The sequence below is a fragment of the Molossus molossus genome, unplaced genomic scaffold (assembly GCF_014108415.1).
Source record: "Molossus molossus isolate mMolMol1 unplaced genomic scaffold, mMolMol1.p scaffold_m16_p_1, whole genome shotgun sequence".
Classification (NCBI taxonomy): domain Eukaryota; kingdom Metazoa; phylum Chordata; class Mammalia; order Chiroptera; family Molossidae; genus Molossus; species Molossus molossus.
In genome coordinates, this window is record NW_023425344.1 from 238689472 (window position 1) to 238706052 (window position 16581).

Sequence of the window (16581 nt, forward strand, 5' to 3'; positions counted from 1 at the left end):
AATACTATAGTAAATAATAGATAAAACACCTTTTAAAGTATTTAAGAGACTTTTTTTTTTGTTCACACTTGGGTACAGTATATCCTTCTTGGTAAGGTGCTGCTTCCTCATTGGTTTATGATGAAATATGAGTGCAATTTCCTGTCCCCTCAACAGTGTGGATTTCTCTTTTTGATGCTAGCAGATTTTTCTGGCTCCTCGGTTGACACCCCAAGAAACTTGGGTAAGTATAAAATTTTTTAATTAAATAAGATGTTTAAGTAGATAACACACTTTTGTATGATTGTCAGTGTTGTTGGCAATACTCTATCTAGTTTGGGTTGTATAAAAGTGGCAACTCGGAGCATTATAAGAGAGAAATGAGGATGACATGGTTTCCTCTACTTTGAGCAGCGGTAAAAGGATGTCAAAATGTGCATTTACAAGTAGTAAGGTAAAACTATCCTTATAAAAAGAGGGATGTTTGTGCTCTGTTTCCTCTTCTGAAAGCAGTATATTGGCACACTGAATTAATTGGCTAGAAAGCTCCTGGCTGTAAAGCTAGTTAATTTCCTCATCAGCACAGTGATCTACTGACATTTTTTGTACCATCGGAACTGATGTGAAATTTGGAAATAATATTTCCACTACTAATAAGTATCAGTTAATAACTCTTAATAAGTGAGTAGCACAGCGTCTGTCCTGGCACATCGTAGAATCTTAATAACTAGCTATTAAAATGATAACTGAAGTCAAATGTTTTCTGTAACACTGTAGAAAAACATTTTATCTTTCTGTTTTTGTTAACCCTACCCAAGGATGTTTTTCCCACTGATTTATTTTTTTAGAGTGAGTGGAAGGGAGGGCAAGAGAGGGAGAGAAAGAGAGAGAAGCATCCATGTGAGAGGGACACATGGATTGGTTGCCTCCTGCGTGTCCCCTGGACTGAGCCAGGGATTGAACCTGCAATCCAGGTACATGCCCTTGACTGGAAATTGAACCCGCAACCCTTCGGTCTCTGGACCAAAGCTCCAACCGCTGAGCCACACCGGTCAGGTCAAACAGTTTATCCTTTGATCACTATCATCAATGATTTGTACTATTTTAGGAACTGGTTAAGAACAGATATATTTTACTATGCTATAGATTATCTTCCTTTGGCAATTGGTAACAATCAAAGCAAAAAATCAAAAACTTCCATTTCTGAGAACTGGTTCTAAAAATAATTTTTCTCAAAGTTTGATTAGTTAAAATAATATCTGAAAAGATGTATGAATAGTAAGAATTCTATATTCATTAAAATTTCAGATTCACACTAATTAATTGAACAACTATTACCTGCAGAGCTGGTATCATATGTGAAATGTTAGTATACTAATTACACTCTGAGTTCTTTTGGCTTCTCTGCTGTGTTCTGAGTAGGTGACCTCCCTTTTGGAAATGTAAGGGGCAGCACAAAGGACACCCCTGGACTATTGGTATTGTCATTAAAACAATAATAGCTAATGTTTAATTAAGGCTTACCATGTGCTAGGTACTTTGCTTCATGTGTTATGTCATTTAATTCGCACAACAACTCTATGAAGTGGGTACTATCTTGCTACCGTACACCTGTGAAAGCTGAAACTTAGAGACAGGAAGAAACACACATGGTGACCAGTTCCCCAGGACTGCTGAGGGCATTTCAGTCTCCGGAGCCCACCCACTGCCCCTGTTGCCCAACAGAGAAGACACCCAGTATCTACTTCATCAAACCATTGTCTTGCAGTTGTTTCAGTCAAGACAGGAAATGGTTTTACAAAGGAAGATATGTGTTCTTCTGAGAACTTTATAAGTCATCCTAAAATCACTTTCCATTTTAGTTATCTTATCCTTTTTTTTTAGAGAGAGAAAAGATGCATATTTATTGAGTAGCATGGATAAAGGAGGAAGGGGCCCCCACGGGCCATCACCCTGCCCTCTCAGTCCTGGTCCTGAGAAAGAGTATTTGCATGGTTCAGGTGTTCTCCCAGACACACAAGCCTGGCAATCAATGCACATGATGCTGTGTGCCCATCGGAGTTCTGTTCTCAGCAGCTTCCTCGTCCTTCATGCATCTCAGACTTCTTTCTAGTGTCATTTTCCATCTTCGCTTACATCCTTTCTTTAATAAGGATTTGGGGGGTAAATTTTCTCAGTTGTAGTTTATCTGAACATGTCTTTACTTTTGTTCTGCTTTCGACATTGAGTTCTGTCGGGTACACAATTATGCAATGACATACATTTTCTCAGCAATTTGGAAATATCAATCTGCTGTCTTATGGTTTCTGTTGTTACCGCTGTTAAGAGGTCCTTTGTCAGTGTAAACTTCGTCCTTTGTAGCTAGTCCATCTTTTCTCTGTGGCTCTTTTTTCTTAGTGTTTGTTGATCTGCAGCTTGATGGCAGTATGTCTAAGTAGAGATTTCCATCTTCATTTGTTTGTTTGTAATCCCAGGTGGGAATCGCTGGGCTTTATAAATTTGAGGATTCCATGTCCTTCATCAGTTCTAGACAAGTTTCAGTCACAGCTGTTTTGTGTTATGTGTCTGTGTGTGTGTGTGTTAATGAGTTCATATTTGTTGGAAGTCTATCTGTGAGAATTCTTTGAAGCAGAGCTTTCCCGAAGAGAGGATTTGTATTTACTCCCTCTTGGTGCCTAGAATAGTTATTTTTGGTGCATTCATTTTCATATTGTCTAAATTACCTTTGTGTTGTTTCTATGAATTATTGCTTTTTATGTGTGAGGAAAAAGTTAAAGCAAGTCCTTTCTGAGGAAGACATGCTCCATCTGCAGGTGAAACAGATACTGATTGTGGGGATTCTTCACATCCCATCTCGCATAGACTTTTGATTCTACTTTTTAGTTATTTAATTGCAGTTAACAAAAGGCAAAAGACAACATAGTTAAGAGGCTCTAACATAACAATCTAGGATTGTGGCTCAGTTCTACCGAATATTGCTTATATCATTTGGGGTTCGTTGCTTAATATGTGGCTCAATTCTTTATTTTTCATGTGGGCTTATAATAAATAGCACAGAGTTGGAGTGAAATATAAATTACAACAAGTATGCATGCCATTTAATACAGTGCCCAAAACATCTAGCCCTCAGTACATGGGCCTCCTCACTGATTTTTGACAGCATAGATTAACCTTATCTGGTTTTTAATCAGATACTGTTACCCTTTCGTGCCTGCCTTTTTCTATCACCCTGCATTAGGTTTCTGAGCTTCCACCATGTTATTACATGCATATAGCAATCATTTGTTCATTTTCATTGATGTATGGGTTTCAATTGTGTTGATATATAGCAATTTACTTATCTATTGTACTGCTAATGGGGATTCCAGTTGGGGGACATTACAAATAGTACTGCTGTGAACATCCCAATTCTACCACATCTTCTGGAAATCATAGGCTGTATTTCTGTTGAGCACCGAGAAGTAGAGTTGCGGAGCCGTATGGGATACACAGTGCCAGCTTTCCAACCAGTAGTATGCAAGTGGTCCAGGTGCTCTGCGTCCTCACAACGCTCCGTGTTTTCTGTCTGTTTCATTTCCTTTATTCTGGTGAGTGTGGAGTTGTATGTCATTGTGGTTTTAGTTTATGTTTCCCCGATATCTAATGAAGATCCAGTGTTAACTTATTCTTAACCCGAAGTTCGAATGGTGTAGACTCGGACCCCATTCTCAAGTGAGGACCAGCCAGAAGCCATGAATACGTGAGGATTCTTTAAATTACAGCTTTCCCTAGAAACAAAACTGAGACAAGGAACTTGCCGACTTACCCAGCTGTCTGCAAAGATCTGTCCATTTTGTTATTTTATTTTGTTTATTTTCTAGTTCAGCCTTCACTTGAAGGCAGGGGCTCCGGGATCCCAACATGTATGGGGATGGCCCAAGACCACTCCTGCCTGCATGGCCCACACTCCATTTCCAGCTCTGCTGGGTTCTCGGGCCGCGGTTCCTCCAGGTCCACAGCGGCCTCCCCGAGCTTCACTGCTCACTTACCTCCCTGATCACAGCTCCCACTTCCTTTTTCTATCACATTCCCCCCCACCCTCTCTGGAAGGTACATCCATTGACTCAAAGGGCTGTTTTTCACATTCTATTCACATATTTGGGTGTGATAAAACTAGATTTCAGTTCCTCGTTTGGTTTGAAGAGTGACATTGTTATATTATGTGCTCTGGATATTAGTTACTCTACTGTCAGAATCCTTGTGCCTTGTGGTGACAGGTCTCTTTTGTGCTTAGGGCTCAATGACACTTGGAAGGGGGTGGTTTGGGTCTCATCTAGGCCCCACAGCACACAGGAAGAGGTAAATCTTCCTTCTTTTGCCCAGTGGCTCTACAAAGTGTTCTGTGAATGTGCCCACTGATAAATCATCTAAAGCACCAATGGGCCTTGCTAGTGAAGGGAGATGGACAGAAGTATTTCTCTACTTCGTATGGAGAGAAGGATGGGTTTTCTATTCCTACATGAACCTGTGAAGTCAAACCTCTACATGTTTTTTAAAAACTAACCTAATAAAGAAGGAAACGGATGATCCCAAGGTTTTAACCAGAACTGAGAACATGTTGCCCCCTATTTCACAAGAGTATCAGAACAATAAAATTAGTTAACCCGCAAAAGAAGCAAAGGAAAAACAGAAGAAGCAATATTGTCTAATTCTTGATGGAATTTTAATAAGCTGTGCTAGTTTAAAATACTTCATCGGATGTCTTGGACAATATTTTCTTGGCTACTAAGCTGATTTTGAAAGTGCCTTATACTTGGAATGCATATGAAATTAAAAATGTGAAACTGTACCGCTATATAGTTTATCATACACTCAAATGCCTTTACTGAGTACAAATAAATCAATGCATTTGCCATCTTTTTTATTAGCTCTTAAAATGACTTCTCAACTTTAGTTTTGTGTTCTTAGATCATGCCCAGTGAGAAATATAATTTCCTCTAACCTAGCATTCCTTGGATAGTTTTTGTTTGAAGTAGGTAAAATATGTCAGCTTGATTTTATTTACTAAAGTCAATTAGATCATTTTCCCTTTAAAAACACCTTTATTGTAACTTAATGCATTTTTTTATCTCTAATAAATGAACAAAAGAAGATTGTTGCAAAACCATGATGTATCTTTTAAACACATAAACTATTGTAGTTCATCTTTTATTACAGAAACAAAGGCATTTTAAAAAGAGATGTCAATCTCTGTGAAAATAAAGTCGTATATATTTGCGTTTGCACCAATCTCCTGAGTCTCACAGCAGGAAAAAAATTGAGGACAACACTCTCTGAAGATTGATCCTGGAGGGGTTCTTCATTGGCATTCTGTGATGACAAACACGTGGACATCTGCAGATCAAAATCAACTGGCCACCCTAGCTAACTGCCAGGTGCCTGGATTCTGACTCGGGACCATCGACATCTGTGTGAAAAGTGGTCTACATTCATTCTTTCAAAGCATTAATGAATTAATCAGAACTTTTGGAAGCAAAGAAAATTTAAAGAAATCTTAGTAAAAGAGAATTAGATGCTGAGAACAAACTAAACAAGGCAAGACTTACTTTTCTTCTTAGCTCCTAAGAACTGATGCAATTTCCACGTTAAAAAGAAGAAAATGAACAGCACATGCACTGATGAACAGCACGACCTGGATCACTATTTGTTCCCAATTGTTTACATCTTCGTGGTGATAGTCAGCATTCCAGCCAACATTGGCTCTCTCTGCGTGTCTTTTGTACAAGCAAAGAAGGAAAATGAGTTAGGAATTTACCTCTTCAGTTTATCCCTGTCAGATCTGCTGTATACACTCACTCTCCCTCTGTGGATTCATTACACTTGGAATCAAGACAACTGGGTTTTCTCCGACGCCTTGTGCAGAGGGTGTGCTTTCTTCATGTACGTGAACTTCTACAGCAGCACTGCCTTCCTCACCTGCATCTCTGTGGACCGGTACTTAGCAGTTGTCTACCCTTTGAAGTTTTTTTTCCTAAGAACAAGAAGATGCGCGTTCATGGTCAGCCTATTCATCTGGGTAGTGGAAACCATCTTCAATGCTATCCTTCTGTGGGAAGATGAGACATCTACAGAATATTGTGATGCCAAGGAGATTAATTTTACTCTGTGCTATGATAGATACCCTTTGGAGAAATGGGAGATTAAGTTCAACTGGTTTAGGACGTGTACAGGCTACGTCATACCTTTGGCCATCATAATGATTTGCAACCAGAAAGTCTACCAAGCGGTGCAGCGTAATCGGGCCACGGAAAACCGTGAAAAAAGAAGAATCATAAAACTACTTGTTAGTATCACCGTGACCTTTGTCTTGTGCTTCACTCCCTTTCATGTGATGTTGCTGCTGCGCAGCATTTTAGAGCCTATGTCTGACCACAGGTATGGGAAACAGACGTATAAAATGTATAGAATCACAGTTGCATTAACGAGTTTAAATTGTGTTGCGGATCCAATTCTGTACTGTTTTGTAACGGAAACAGGAAGATCCGATATGTGGAATATATTAAAATTCTGTACTGGGATGCTTAATAAATCAGAAAGGCAAAGGAAACGTATACTTTCTATGTCTACAAAAGATACTGTGGAGTTAAACACCCTGGAATAGAACGAAGGACTTTTTTCCAGGTACACAATATTCTGTCATCACTATTTTAATATCCTCTCCAATGGGAAGATTTAAAAAGTGCACTGTACAGCTCCCTGACTTTTATTAAATGGCTATTAAACAAAATTTAATATTTTTCTAATGACTCAAGATGTTTATTGTTGATGGAACGGGTTTGGTATCTGTGTTATAATCCCTCAGAGGTTAGCAAAATATGCAGGACTGTGTGTCTTTAATTCGGTGACATTTATGTCTGGGGTCTATGATTTTTCTCACGCTTTCTGTAGATTTCAGGCTGTCAGCTATAAATTCTCCCACCTGTATGGACTTGTCTCCAACAACTCCAACTACAAAATACCGCTTCTAATCTTCTCACTCGTTACTAAATATGTATTGAGCCGACTCTATGTACTGCTTCGTGTTTAGTATTGGGGTTTCAAAGAAATATGGTCTCACAAAGCCTTGTGAAGCCCACGTCAGTTCAGAAATCTAGTCACTTGCATGCACAGGAAACGCGAAGGGGCTCAGAGTGACGCCGGGAGGCTCTTTCCACAGCAGAAAAGCACGTGAGCTTGGGGAAACCTCTCTCAGCTGCTCGAAGACCTTCTTTACTGTCTTTCAGATCACACTTTTTGTTTTATGTTGATTTTTTTAATATTCACAGTTCAGTACATAAGTTGAAATTACCAGAAGTTTAATGTTAAGACAAAAAGACATTATAGACACACACACACAAAAAGACATTTATTATATTAAATCTTATATTCAGAGACTTCTTTTAGGATGTGGAATATTTGGAGAATCTTGATATATTCTTTTGCGTTCTCATATAGAAATGACTCTGCCTAGTTTTAAGTAGCTATTAGGTGAACATTTTCCATAGCCAATGTATTTTTAAAGATTTTTTTATCCTTTTCTCCTTCATTCTTTTTCATATCAGTTTCTTCTACCCCACCCCACCCCCAAATGATCAGATAGCCAATGTTTTTAATGCATTTGCTACCCTCACAAAAAGCCAGGTAACAAGAAACATTCATTTCCTTTCAATAATAAATTTCTAGACACATGAGTGCACAGACTACGTTTTCCAAGAAAGTTTTCCATGATGGTGGGTACATAAGAGAAAACTTTGCTTTGAGTTCATATGTGCATTCTATGTTTTTTGCATTTTTCTGGTCAGAAAGTTTAGAGAGTTAATAAATTGTGTCAGGGCACTCAGAGAAACATATGTGCTGAAAAACTGAAGATATCCCATCAAAATAAAGAGTAACTAAAACAGCCCTGGCCGGTTTGGCTCAGCGGTTGGAGCATTGGCCTGCGGTACAGAGAGACCCGGGTTCGGTTCCCCCTAAGGGCACGTACTTCGGTTGCAGTTTGTCCCCGGCCCTGGTTAGTCGTGCGGGTGGCAGCCACTCGATGTGTCCCTTCACGTCAATGTTTCTCTCTCTCTTCCTTTCTCTCCCTCCCACTCTACCTGAACAAAAAATGGAAAGGTGTCCTCGGGTGAGGATAAAAAAAAAAAGAGTAACTAAAACAGGCCTTGGCTGGGTTGCCCGTTGTTTAGAGCATTGTCTTGCTACGCCAAGGTTGCAGGTTCATCCCCATCGGGGCACATACTTACGAATCAACCAGTGAATGCACTAATAAGTGGACCAACAAATTGATGTCTCTCTCTCTCTCTCTCTCTCTCTCTCTCAAGTCAATTAAAAAAAAAACAGTAACTAAAATAATTAGGCTGTTTGACTAATTATTGATAAATTATTGGCAGCTTGTGAATTGAATACTTGTAAACATCTTGTGTCTTATCCAAGATCACAAGACTTCCCAAGAATCCTGAGTTCCCACTAGAGTTGCTTTGCCCTTTTTGTTTATTCATTTGCTTCTTTAACATTTCTACTATTTCTCTTTTTAGGCATGCTGCAGACATATGTTCAGGGTAGTCATTGAATTTGGATCAGGGAACGAGAAAAAGGAGAGTTGTTTCATTAATTAATACCTCTGGGAATATGATAAATCATATTGTCCTTAATTAAATTGTTGCAGAGAACTGATTAAAATTTTATCTGAGCCCTGGCCAGGTGGCTCAGGTGACTAGAGCATTGTCCGGCTCATCAAAAGTTTTCTGGTTTGATTCCTAGTCAAGGCACATATCCAGGTTGCGGGTTCCATCCCCACTTGGGACAGGTATGGGAGGCAACTGATCTCTCTCTCTCTCACACACTCTGGCTCTCGCTCTCGCTCTTGCTTTCTGCCTTTCTCTTTCTAAAATCAATGAGAACATGTCCTCAAGTGAGGATTTCTTTAAAAAGATTTTATCTCAGTTGATTATATGAAGAGATAGCAAATACACATGTGGTACCTTTAATAAGAATGTTCCACCTAACATTATAGCAAACAGCAAAACTATCAATTTAGGATGTTGTGAGATAAGTCCCAGGATACATCAGGCTGCCAAAACCTTCGAGCAGCCTAACCTCTCTGTCAGAACAGGGCCAATCATGGAGAATCCGCCCTGGGAGAATCCTCAGAGGACCTAGGGGAAAGCCCCTAGACATGATCCAAAATTATTTATACTCCCAACATTGGGAAGTTAAGCCTTTTGTTTTGAAAGGTTTTTCAGGCTCTTGATTAAAGTTCTACATTAAACTGAAAGTACTTCTGGAAGAAATCAGGCCTTGTAGCTTTCATCACCAGGGGCTTTGTTGTCAGAAGACCGACTGAACAACCCATTTTCGTATGAGATGTTTGACCTCAAATATTTTTTGTGTTCTCCCTACGGCTCGGCTTCTATAAACTGCAGGGACAATAGTCACACTTGCTTTCGACAGGTAGATGTAAAAACATTTTGTAAATTTTGATGGGATTTCTTACTGTTCATTAGTATTATTCTCATCTCTATCAGGATTAGTGGACAGCTACCCAAGAGATAGAAAAGTCCCTGGAGGAGCACTGTGGGTAGGAGGGTGCAATGTGGTCGGTGGCAGCTGGCTCCAGCTGGCACTGCTCTGTTGCTTCCTCCAGGTGGTTCAATGCATCCACTCAGGTACCTGAAGGGCCTTTACTGTTCCTGTCTGTGGAACATCTTCAATATGCCTACTCATAGGTGTTCACTGTTCGGAGGAGCCATGCTCAGGACGTTATAAACACACAGGTAAATATCCAGTTTGAATTCGTTTACATTTTTTGCTTTTTATTTCTGCATTTAGAATGTTGGTTTTTTTAACTTATGAACTCAATTAGACCTCTGGATAGGCCAGAGAAGGGACTGCGCACAGTGAGACGTCCATTTAGGAACCCGAAATACATCCGAAACAACCACCTCCCCAAGGGCATCCTCAGCAAATCTGCTCCCCCAACCTGATTTAGTTCTTTTTCTCTTTTCAACTTAAGCTAAAAGCCCTCCCTAAGACCTTATATTTCTAATCTTTCATGTCTTGATCAAGTAAATAATTATTCACCAATTGCCTCTGTTGACCTTGTAAACCTGATTTATCTTTAAACAGAGGTACCAATTTTTAAATAGAATTTGTGATACATAGCATGTAGGCATTTCTTTTTACACTTTTATCTTGCCCTGGGCTTCTTTTTTTGCCAGTCGTTGCTGTCATCATTCTGTCATTTATGCACAGGGCCCCTGGTCTTTTCTGGCCAATCCTATCCACAGGTTGCTATGGAAACACAACAGCTACTATAACACCCTGTCCCAGGAAGGCCTTTGTGATAATAGACTTCTTTGTCTAGGTCCATCAGGTGACTCTGCGGTGAATCAATAGGCTGTTCCTCCAGCAGACACACCCACACACAAATACATATTCATAGACACAGGCACACAAACAACCTGCCCCGTCTCACGAAAACTAACAAACAAAAAAGCCCTGGTCTCTTTTAGCACACGCTTGTACTGTTTTGTAAGCTATCTAATACAAGCTAATAGGACACACATCACCTCCTTAACTTCTGAAATAACACACCATGTGTTCGCATTTTCTTGTTTACGAACTCAGCAGCCAGGGGACGCTACTCAGATCCTTCCTCCCTATCCTTCCTTCCTCCTTTCTCCCCAGCCAAAAGTGGCTAACCAGGGAGCTGTGGTAAGACAAAGCCTATCTACTTTTTTTTTTAATTCCTCTGCGATGCTGGAAAAATTATTCAGTTCTGGCTGAGATGTTTTATTTACATCTCCTGAGTAGATGCCTTTGGGAAAAAATAACAGAAGGCTAATTTAAAAGAAAGCCAGAATGCACCCTGGTCGGTAATGTCCAATGGTTAGAATGTTGGGCCAAGCGGAAGGGTCTCAGGTTTGATTCCCAGTCAAGTGCATGTACCTGGGTTGCAGGTTTGATCTCAGGCCCCAGTCAGGGGGTGCATGTGGGAGGCAAGCAATTGATGTGTCTCTCTCACATACATGTCTCTCATCTCTCCGTCCCCCACACCCCCCCATGCTTCCATGCTCTCTAAAAATCAGTGAAAAAAATATCTCGGGTGAGGATTAACAACAACAACACAAAAAGCAGGAATGTCTTGTTTTATTTACTTTTGTAGTATGAACACCCTATTCAGTTCAAGTAAAAACATGTTTTGACCAGTACGTTTTGCTATTCTGTGGCATTTCATACAGCTTAAACATGGAGCATGGAGGGATTGAGCTCGCTAGCAGCTGCATTAACTGAATGCCCCTCCTTTGCAGGAATAAGCTGAGATGGCAACACCGAGTCAAATTTGGGTGACGGAAAGTGATGTGGGAATTAAGATTCCTCTCCTCCAAAGATCCTTTTCTTAGGACATCATTTGTTGCTGTAGTAACAAATCACAAAGGGACCCTGTCTGTGGCCACTAGGTGTCGATCATGTTCCATTTGGAACCTTGGAGTTCTTGGCCAACTGCCACTCCCCAAGAGCAAAGAGGAGATTAGGGTGACATCTTTCTATCCAAGAAACAATTTAGAATAATATCGTATGAATTGGAAATAGATGGGGAGAAAGGCTGAAGTTCACTTTGCATCATTTATTTCTCTGCTTTCTGATAAATGAACATAGGCTAAATTTTGTAATTTCTGCAAGATTGTGACTATAACATTGGTGATGTGTCCTTTATTTAGTTATCTTACTCACATAAGAACATACTAGCTACCTTTACAGGTAAACAGAAACATAAAACATTTGAGCTACAATTGTTTGCAATTTTGTCTACTATGATGAGATTACAATCTGTAAAAGTCAAGATATAAACTCAATACATGTACGATTTTTAATTTCTAATTTATTATTGTTAAATCTCAGCCCTAAGAAATTACATTTGTTATTTCGAATTGTTTAAATCTCTTTGCAGTCGTGGTCTCATTTAACAGTATTTGCATACTATTAAACATATAATGGCCCATAATCTATATTTTTCTGCCTGTGATTTTATTAAGCTCTTTATTAAGCACCAGTGGATTTTTTAACACATTTAAAAAATAGGTTATGATTCCTCAAATGATGTTGCAACCTGGTGTTCAAAAAGCAAGCCATACAAAGGAATGAGCTATGGAAGTCTTCACAATGCTGTTCAGTGCAAACTTTAGAATAAAAATATAAATGTTCTTATCTAAGAAATGTGTGCTCAATTAATTTCAAATTAAACATAATCAAGATCTTGTCCTGCAATGACTTGGCTTGCCAGTGCTGTGAAAAATATGAACTTCAGTTCTCAGCACTTATTGGCCAATCTTGGATATTTCACTGAACTTGTGAACATCCTTCTGAAAGAATCCCGTTCAAATTTCTGGCCTAGGCTCCAGGACTATGGACAGTTACTAAGAAACAGATGAATTTGGAACCCCTGGTTCTTTTGGCAGTTAAATGGAGCCCATAAAGGGATTGCAGTAGTAGCCTGAGGAGGGCCTCCGCAGAAATGCCACCGAGAGGTGTACTGTGGGCCTTTAGGAGTGTGCACAGGATGACCGTCGTCCCTAGTAGGCTTTATCCCTTTTTAAAAAAATATATATATAGCACAAGAAATATTCTCTCTCATGATACTCACCCACTCATGGAAATGACACTTGCTGTTTTGAATCTTCAGGGAAATGCCATCAGTGCTTCTCTGGCAGCTCGCCCAAGAAAAGAGAGTGTGACATCCTGCGTTCAAAAGGACTGTGGGACAGGAAGCTCTAATGCGTTGTCAACACTGGTTCAGTCCTCCCCCTGCAAGATTGCCAAGACAAAGCAGGGTCTGGAAGACGCAGAGATTCTCTTTCTTGCTCTACAGATCTTGTTCTGACCCCTCAAAGGACTATTCTGGTCATCGGAATTGTTTATTGAGTGAATAAGTGATAAGTTAATTAATGAACTAAGAATGGTACAATTTTACACTTTGTCCTAACACCAGAGTTCAGTTTTTGAAACCCTTGGAAATATTTGTCTTTTCAGTTGAAAAATTTTGGGATTATCTGGGGGAAATAAGGTTGAAAAAGGGTTTCCTTTTAGGAAAGCTTTATTAATATTTTTAACATTTATCAAAGTAAAATAGAAACATATTACCAATGACCTTTTATTTATCTTAAATTAGTAAAAAGAGAAATTGTCATACTGATTCTCATCTATCATTCTTTACTTATGAGAAACGTTTAAGGATATTCTTTCCTTACATTTTTAGTAAGATGTTTACAAACGGACTTAATTTTGTTGCATGCTATACAACAGCATACACCTGTTTACTGATTCAATGCTACAAAAAAATATTGCTGCCTTTTCTCGTTAAGTCAACTTAATAACTCCCACCCCACATACCACCAAGCTACAGGAAATCCGGTCTCAGTCATCACTGGGTGGTCCTCCTCTGTCAGTTTCACACCAAAATCTGGGAGGTTTTACATATGCTAAGAAATGAAGGAGGAACCTTTGATTGGCAATCTGTAAGGATCACCAATGACAGTGACATTATCTAAGTTTTGTGTGGTCCTTTGAACCTCAGTGGTACTTGGCCACTGCCCTATCTTGGGGACACAGGGCACATTGACAAGACTGAGTTCATGCCAGCTAATGACCTAGACTCCTGTGTGTCAGGTAGACAGACATTCCCATCCAAATCCATGCAGTTCTTGGCTTCATGAATGGAGCGTGTCCTTACATTAAGCCAATCAAAGCAGTCCAGTCTCCTAACTGGTTCAGTGGTGGGCATGTGACCTACCCTGCTTAGAATGCTGAGACAAAGGCTCTTTCTTTTGCTCCAGAAGATGCGATGTGCAGATGAGATGCCTGGAATCTCTGTGGCCATTTAAACTGTGATTATGAAATAGCCAACACATAGGAGGAAGGAGAACTCAGAGAACCAAAATGCACTGCAGCTGGATCCTATGACATGACCAGTCTCCATGAACTAAATAAACCTCCTTGTTCTTTAAATGAGTCAGGTTGTTCTTTCTTGAACCCAAGGAGGTCCTAATGGAGTGTGGAACATGGAAGTAGGGGTGATGGGAGTGGCAGAGTCTAAATTGCTGAAGAGGCTGGGGTGACGGAGAGATGAAGTTATCAGCCCTTGTTATTAAAGGGTGGTTGCAAAATAACTACTTGACCTGTTCCCTGCTACATCCTTGGACTCAGAAAATGCCTGTCAGAAAAGGTTCTCACATCGGGAAATTGTTCTGAACAATTCACAGCATTGACTTCTTTTTACAGCCTTCAATCAGGTTCTACCAGGGAAAGGTAAAATAACGCAATTTTTTCGTGAAAGCTTCCCTGGTATATTTTCAAATCTATAAAATACTGCTGTCCCCCAAGGGGCCCATCTACTAAAGCAATGTGTTTTCATGCTTTAGGGAAAAAGTGAATTTTAGCTAGGAAAAGAAAGCCAACATTATTTGTGAGTCACTAGAGAGCAAAGTCTCAAAAGCCAGACAGTATGGAGAAAGAAAAAATTCTAAAAATCCCCTAGGCACCCATTTCATACCAAGAACTAGGCCTGGCCCTGGCCGGTGTTGCTCAGTGGTTAGAGCACCAGCCTGCAGTCTGGGGTTCGATTCACAGTCAAAGGCAGGTACCTGGATTGTAGGTTCTATCCCTGCCTGGGTCAGGGCGCATATGGGAGGCAACCAATCAACATGTCTCTCTTACATTAATGTTTCTCTCTTTTCCTCTTTCTCTCTCTCTTTCTTCCTCTCTCCCTCTCTTTCTCCCTCCCTCCCTTCCACTTTCTCTAAAAATCAATGGAAAATTATCTTCAGGTAAGGATTAACAACAACAACAAAAAAGAACAAGAACCAGGTCTGGCCCTGGATGGGTTGCCCAACTGGTTGGAGTGTCGTCCCATACAGCAAAAGTAGTGGGTCCCATTAACAGTTACGGTACAGTCCAACCAGTGGTTCAGTGGCTGTGCGTCAACCCATGCACCAAGAGGTTGCTGGTTCAATTCCTGGTCAGGGCACATGCCCAGGTTGTGGGCTCGATCCCCAGTGGGGGGCATGCAGGAGGCAGCCAATCAATGTCCCCTCTCACGGGTGTTTCTCTCTCTCTCTCTCTCAGTTCCTCTTCTGAAATCAATAAAGGAAAAAAAATTGGATTAAAAAAAAAACAGTCACGGCACGACACATACCTAGGTTGCCAGTTCGATTCCTGATTGGGGTTCGTGCAGGAGACAACAGATTGATGTTTCTCTCTCACACTGATGTTTCTCTCTCTCTCTAAAATCAATAGAAGCATAACTTTGGGTGAGAATTAAAACAAACAGATAAGAAAAGGACCAGGCCTGGATGGCTTAAATTTGGAGTTTTCTGTAATTCAAGGGAAGTTGGAAAGCAGTTATGATGTAAACAAAGTTCCTGTTATGCGAGACCATAGAAAAGGCTGACCTCCTGACGCAGTGGACTGTGGGGAGGAGGCTAGGAAGAATTAGAATGAAACCATCAGGCACAAATGTTGAAGCTCATGGACTGAGGGACAGTAGAAACTTCCAGCACAAGGGGGTGTACAGTCAATGCTTGTAATTTGCTCTCCCTGTGGGGGGCTGCAAGCATCTGGGAGAGACCCCCTATCCATCCCGATGCTCATCAATACGATGCAAAAACGGAGCGCAGAATACAATTGTGCACAAGAAATCCATGTCTACAGGGCACCATTCTTTCCAGACTCCATAGATTTGTACATTTATTATGGAAGTTTCAGAGTATATGGTGGCAAAGTGTTCTAACAAAATCAACAGGACCCAGGAAGACCATTTTCCAACCCTGGAAGAAAAGTGTCTTAAGGAAGACGCATCTTTTTCTAATTTGCACCGAATGCCATGAGAGCAGCTGAACCTGCCCGGCTCCTGCAAGCCCAAGGCCCTGTCAGCCTCTCCCACCACACAGCCACCACGGGAGGAGCCAGGGCAGGTGGAGTGCATCTGAAAGATGCATTTAATCCCCCAAAGGAGCTGAGTTAACCCACTGAGGCAGTTTAAGCAGGAAGAGATGGAGCTATTTTTAACTCATGAGTGAAATATTTTTGAAGCCTGCTATCCAGCAGGTTGGGGACTCAAGGAAAGAATAGACCAGGAACAGAAAATAAAGCTACACTTTTGTGTGCACAGTACAACCATTGAGTGGTACCCTGATCATTGCCGCTCAGACGTCCAGGCTTTGACTGGAGGTGGCCTGCCAGAACGGAGAGGGAAGGAAACATTTCTTGCTTTAAGATAATTCTGTCTGCCTGTGACCTACAAACCAGTTTGACTCTAGGTCCAATCATGATTGCAGTGGTTCTCAAACTTGAATGTATGTAAGAATAAACTGGGAATCTTAGGTTCAAAGATTCTTATTCGACAGATTTGAGGTGGACACCGAGATACCACATTTCTAACAAATTTCAGGGGATGCCAAGGCTGCTGAGCCCTGGGTCAAGGTGTTGAGTTCCACAGTTGTAGAGTCTAGAGCAGTGATTCAGACTTTCACATGTGACAAAATCACCTGGAAGGCTCGTTAAAACAGACTGCTGGGCCCCTGTGATATT

At 40.6% G+C, this 16581-nt stretch overlaps 1 protein-coding gene across 5 annotated transcripts; it reads left to right on the forward strand.

Moving 5' to 3' along the window:
- Nucleotides 1-126: 126 nt before the first annotated feature.
- GPR65 (G protein-coupled receptor 65) lies at nucleotides 127-14627 on the forward strand. 5 transcript variants are annotated; one of them, XR_004959313.1, is made up of 4 exons: nucleotides 127-223; nucleotides 9641-9770; nucleotides 12680-12955; nucleotides 13830-14627. XR_004959313.1 is itself a non-coding variant. In XM_036259784.1 (2 exons), exon 2 carries the CDS (start codon nucleotides 5618-5620, stop codon nucleotides 6617-6619), a length of 1002 nt encoding a protein of 333 aa, XP_036115677.1. In that variant the 5' UTR covers nucleotides 161-223; nucleotides 5176-5617; the 3' UTR covers nucleotides 6620-7352. The 5 variants fall into 5 exon arrangements, 1 of the variants encoding a protein (XP_036115677.1); XR_004959314.1 differs by having other exon boundaries at nucleotides 12680-12926; XR_004959311.1 differs by having other exon boundaries at nucleotides 12680-14627.
- The last annotated feature ends 1954 nt before the right edge of the window (nucleotides 14628-16581 follow it).

Coding starts and splice junctions, on each gene's coding strand:
- GPR65 (XM_036259784.1), top strand. CDS start 5,618: ATGAACAGCACATGCACTGATGAACAGCACGACCTGGATCACTATTTG.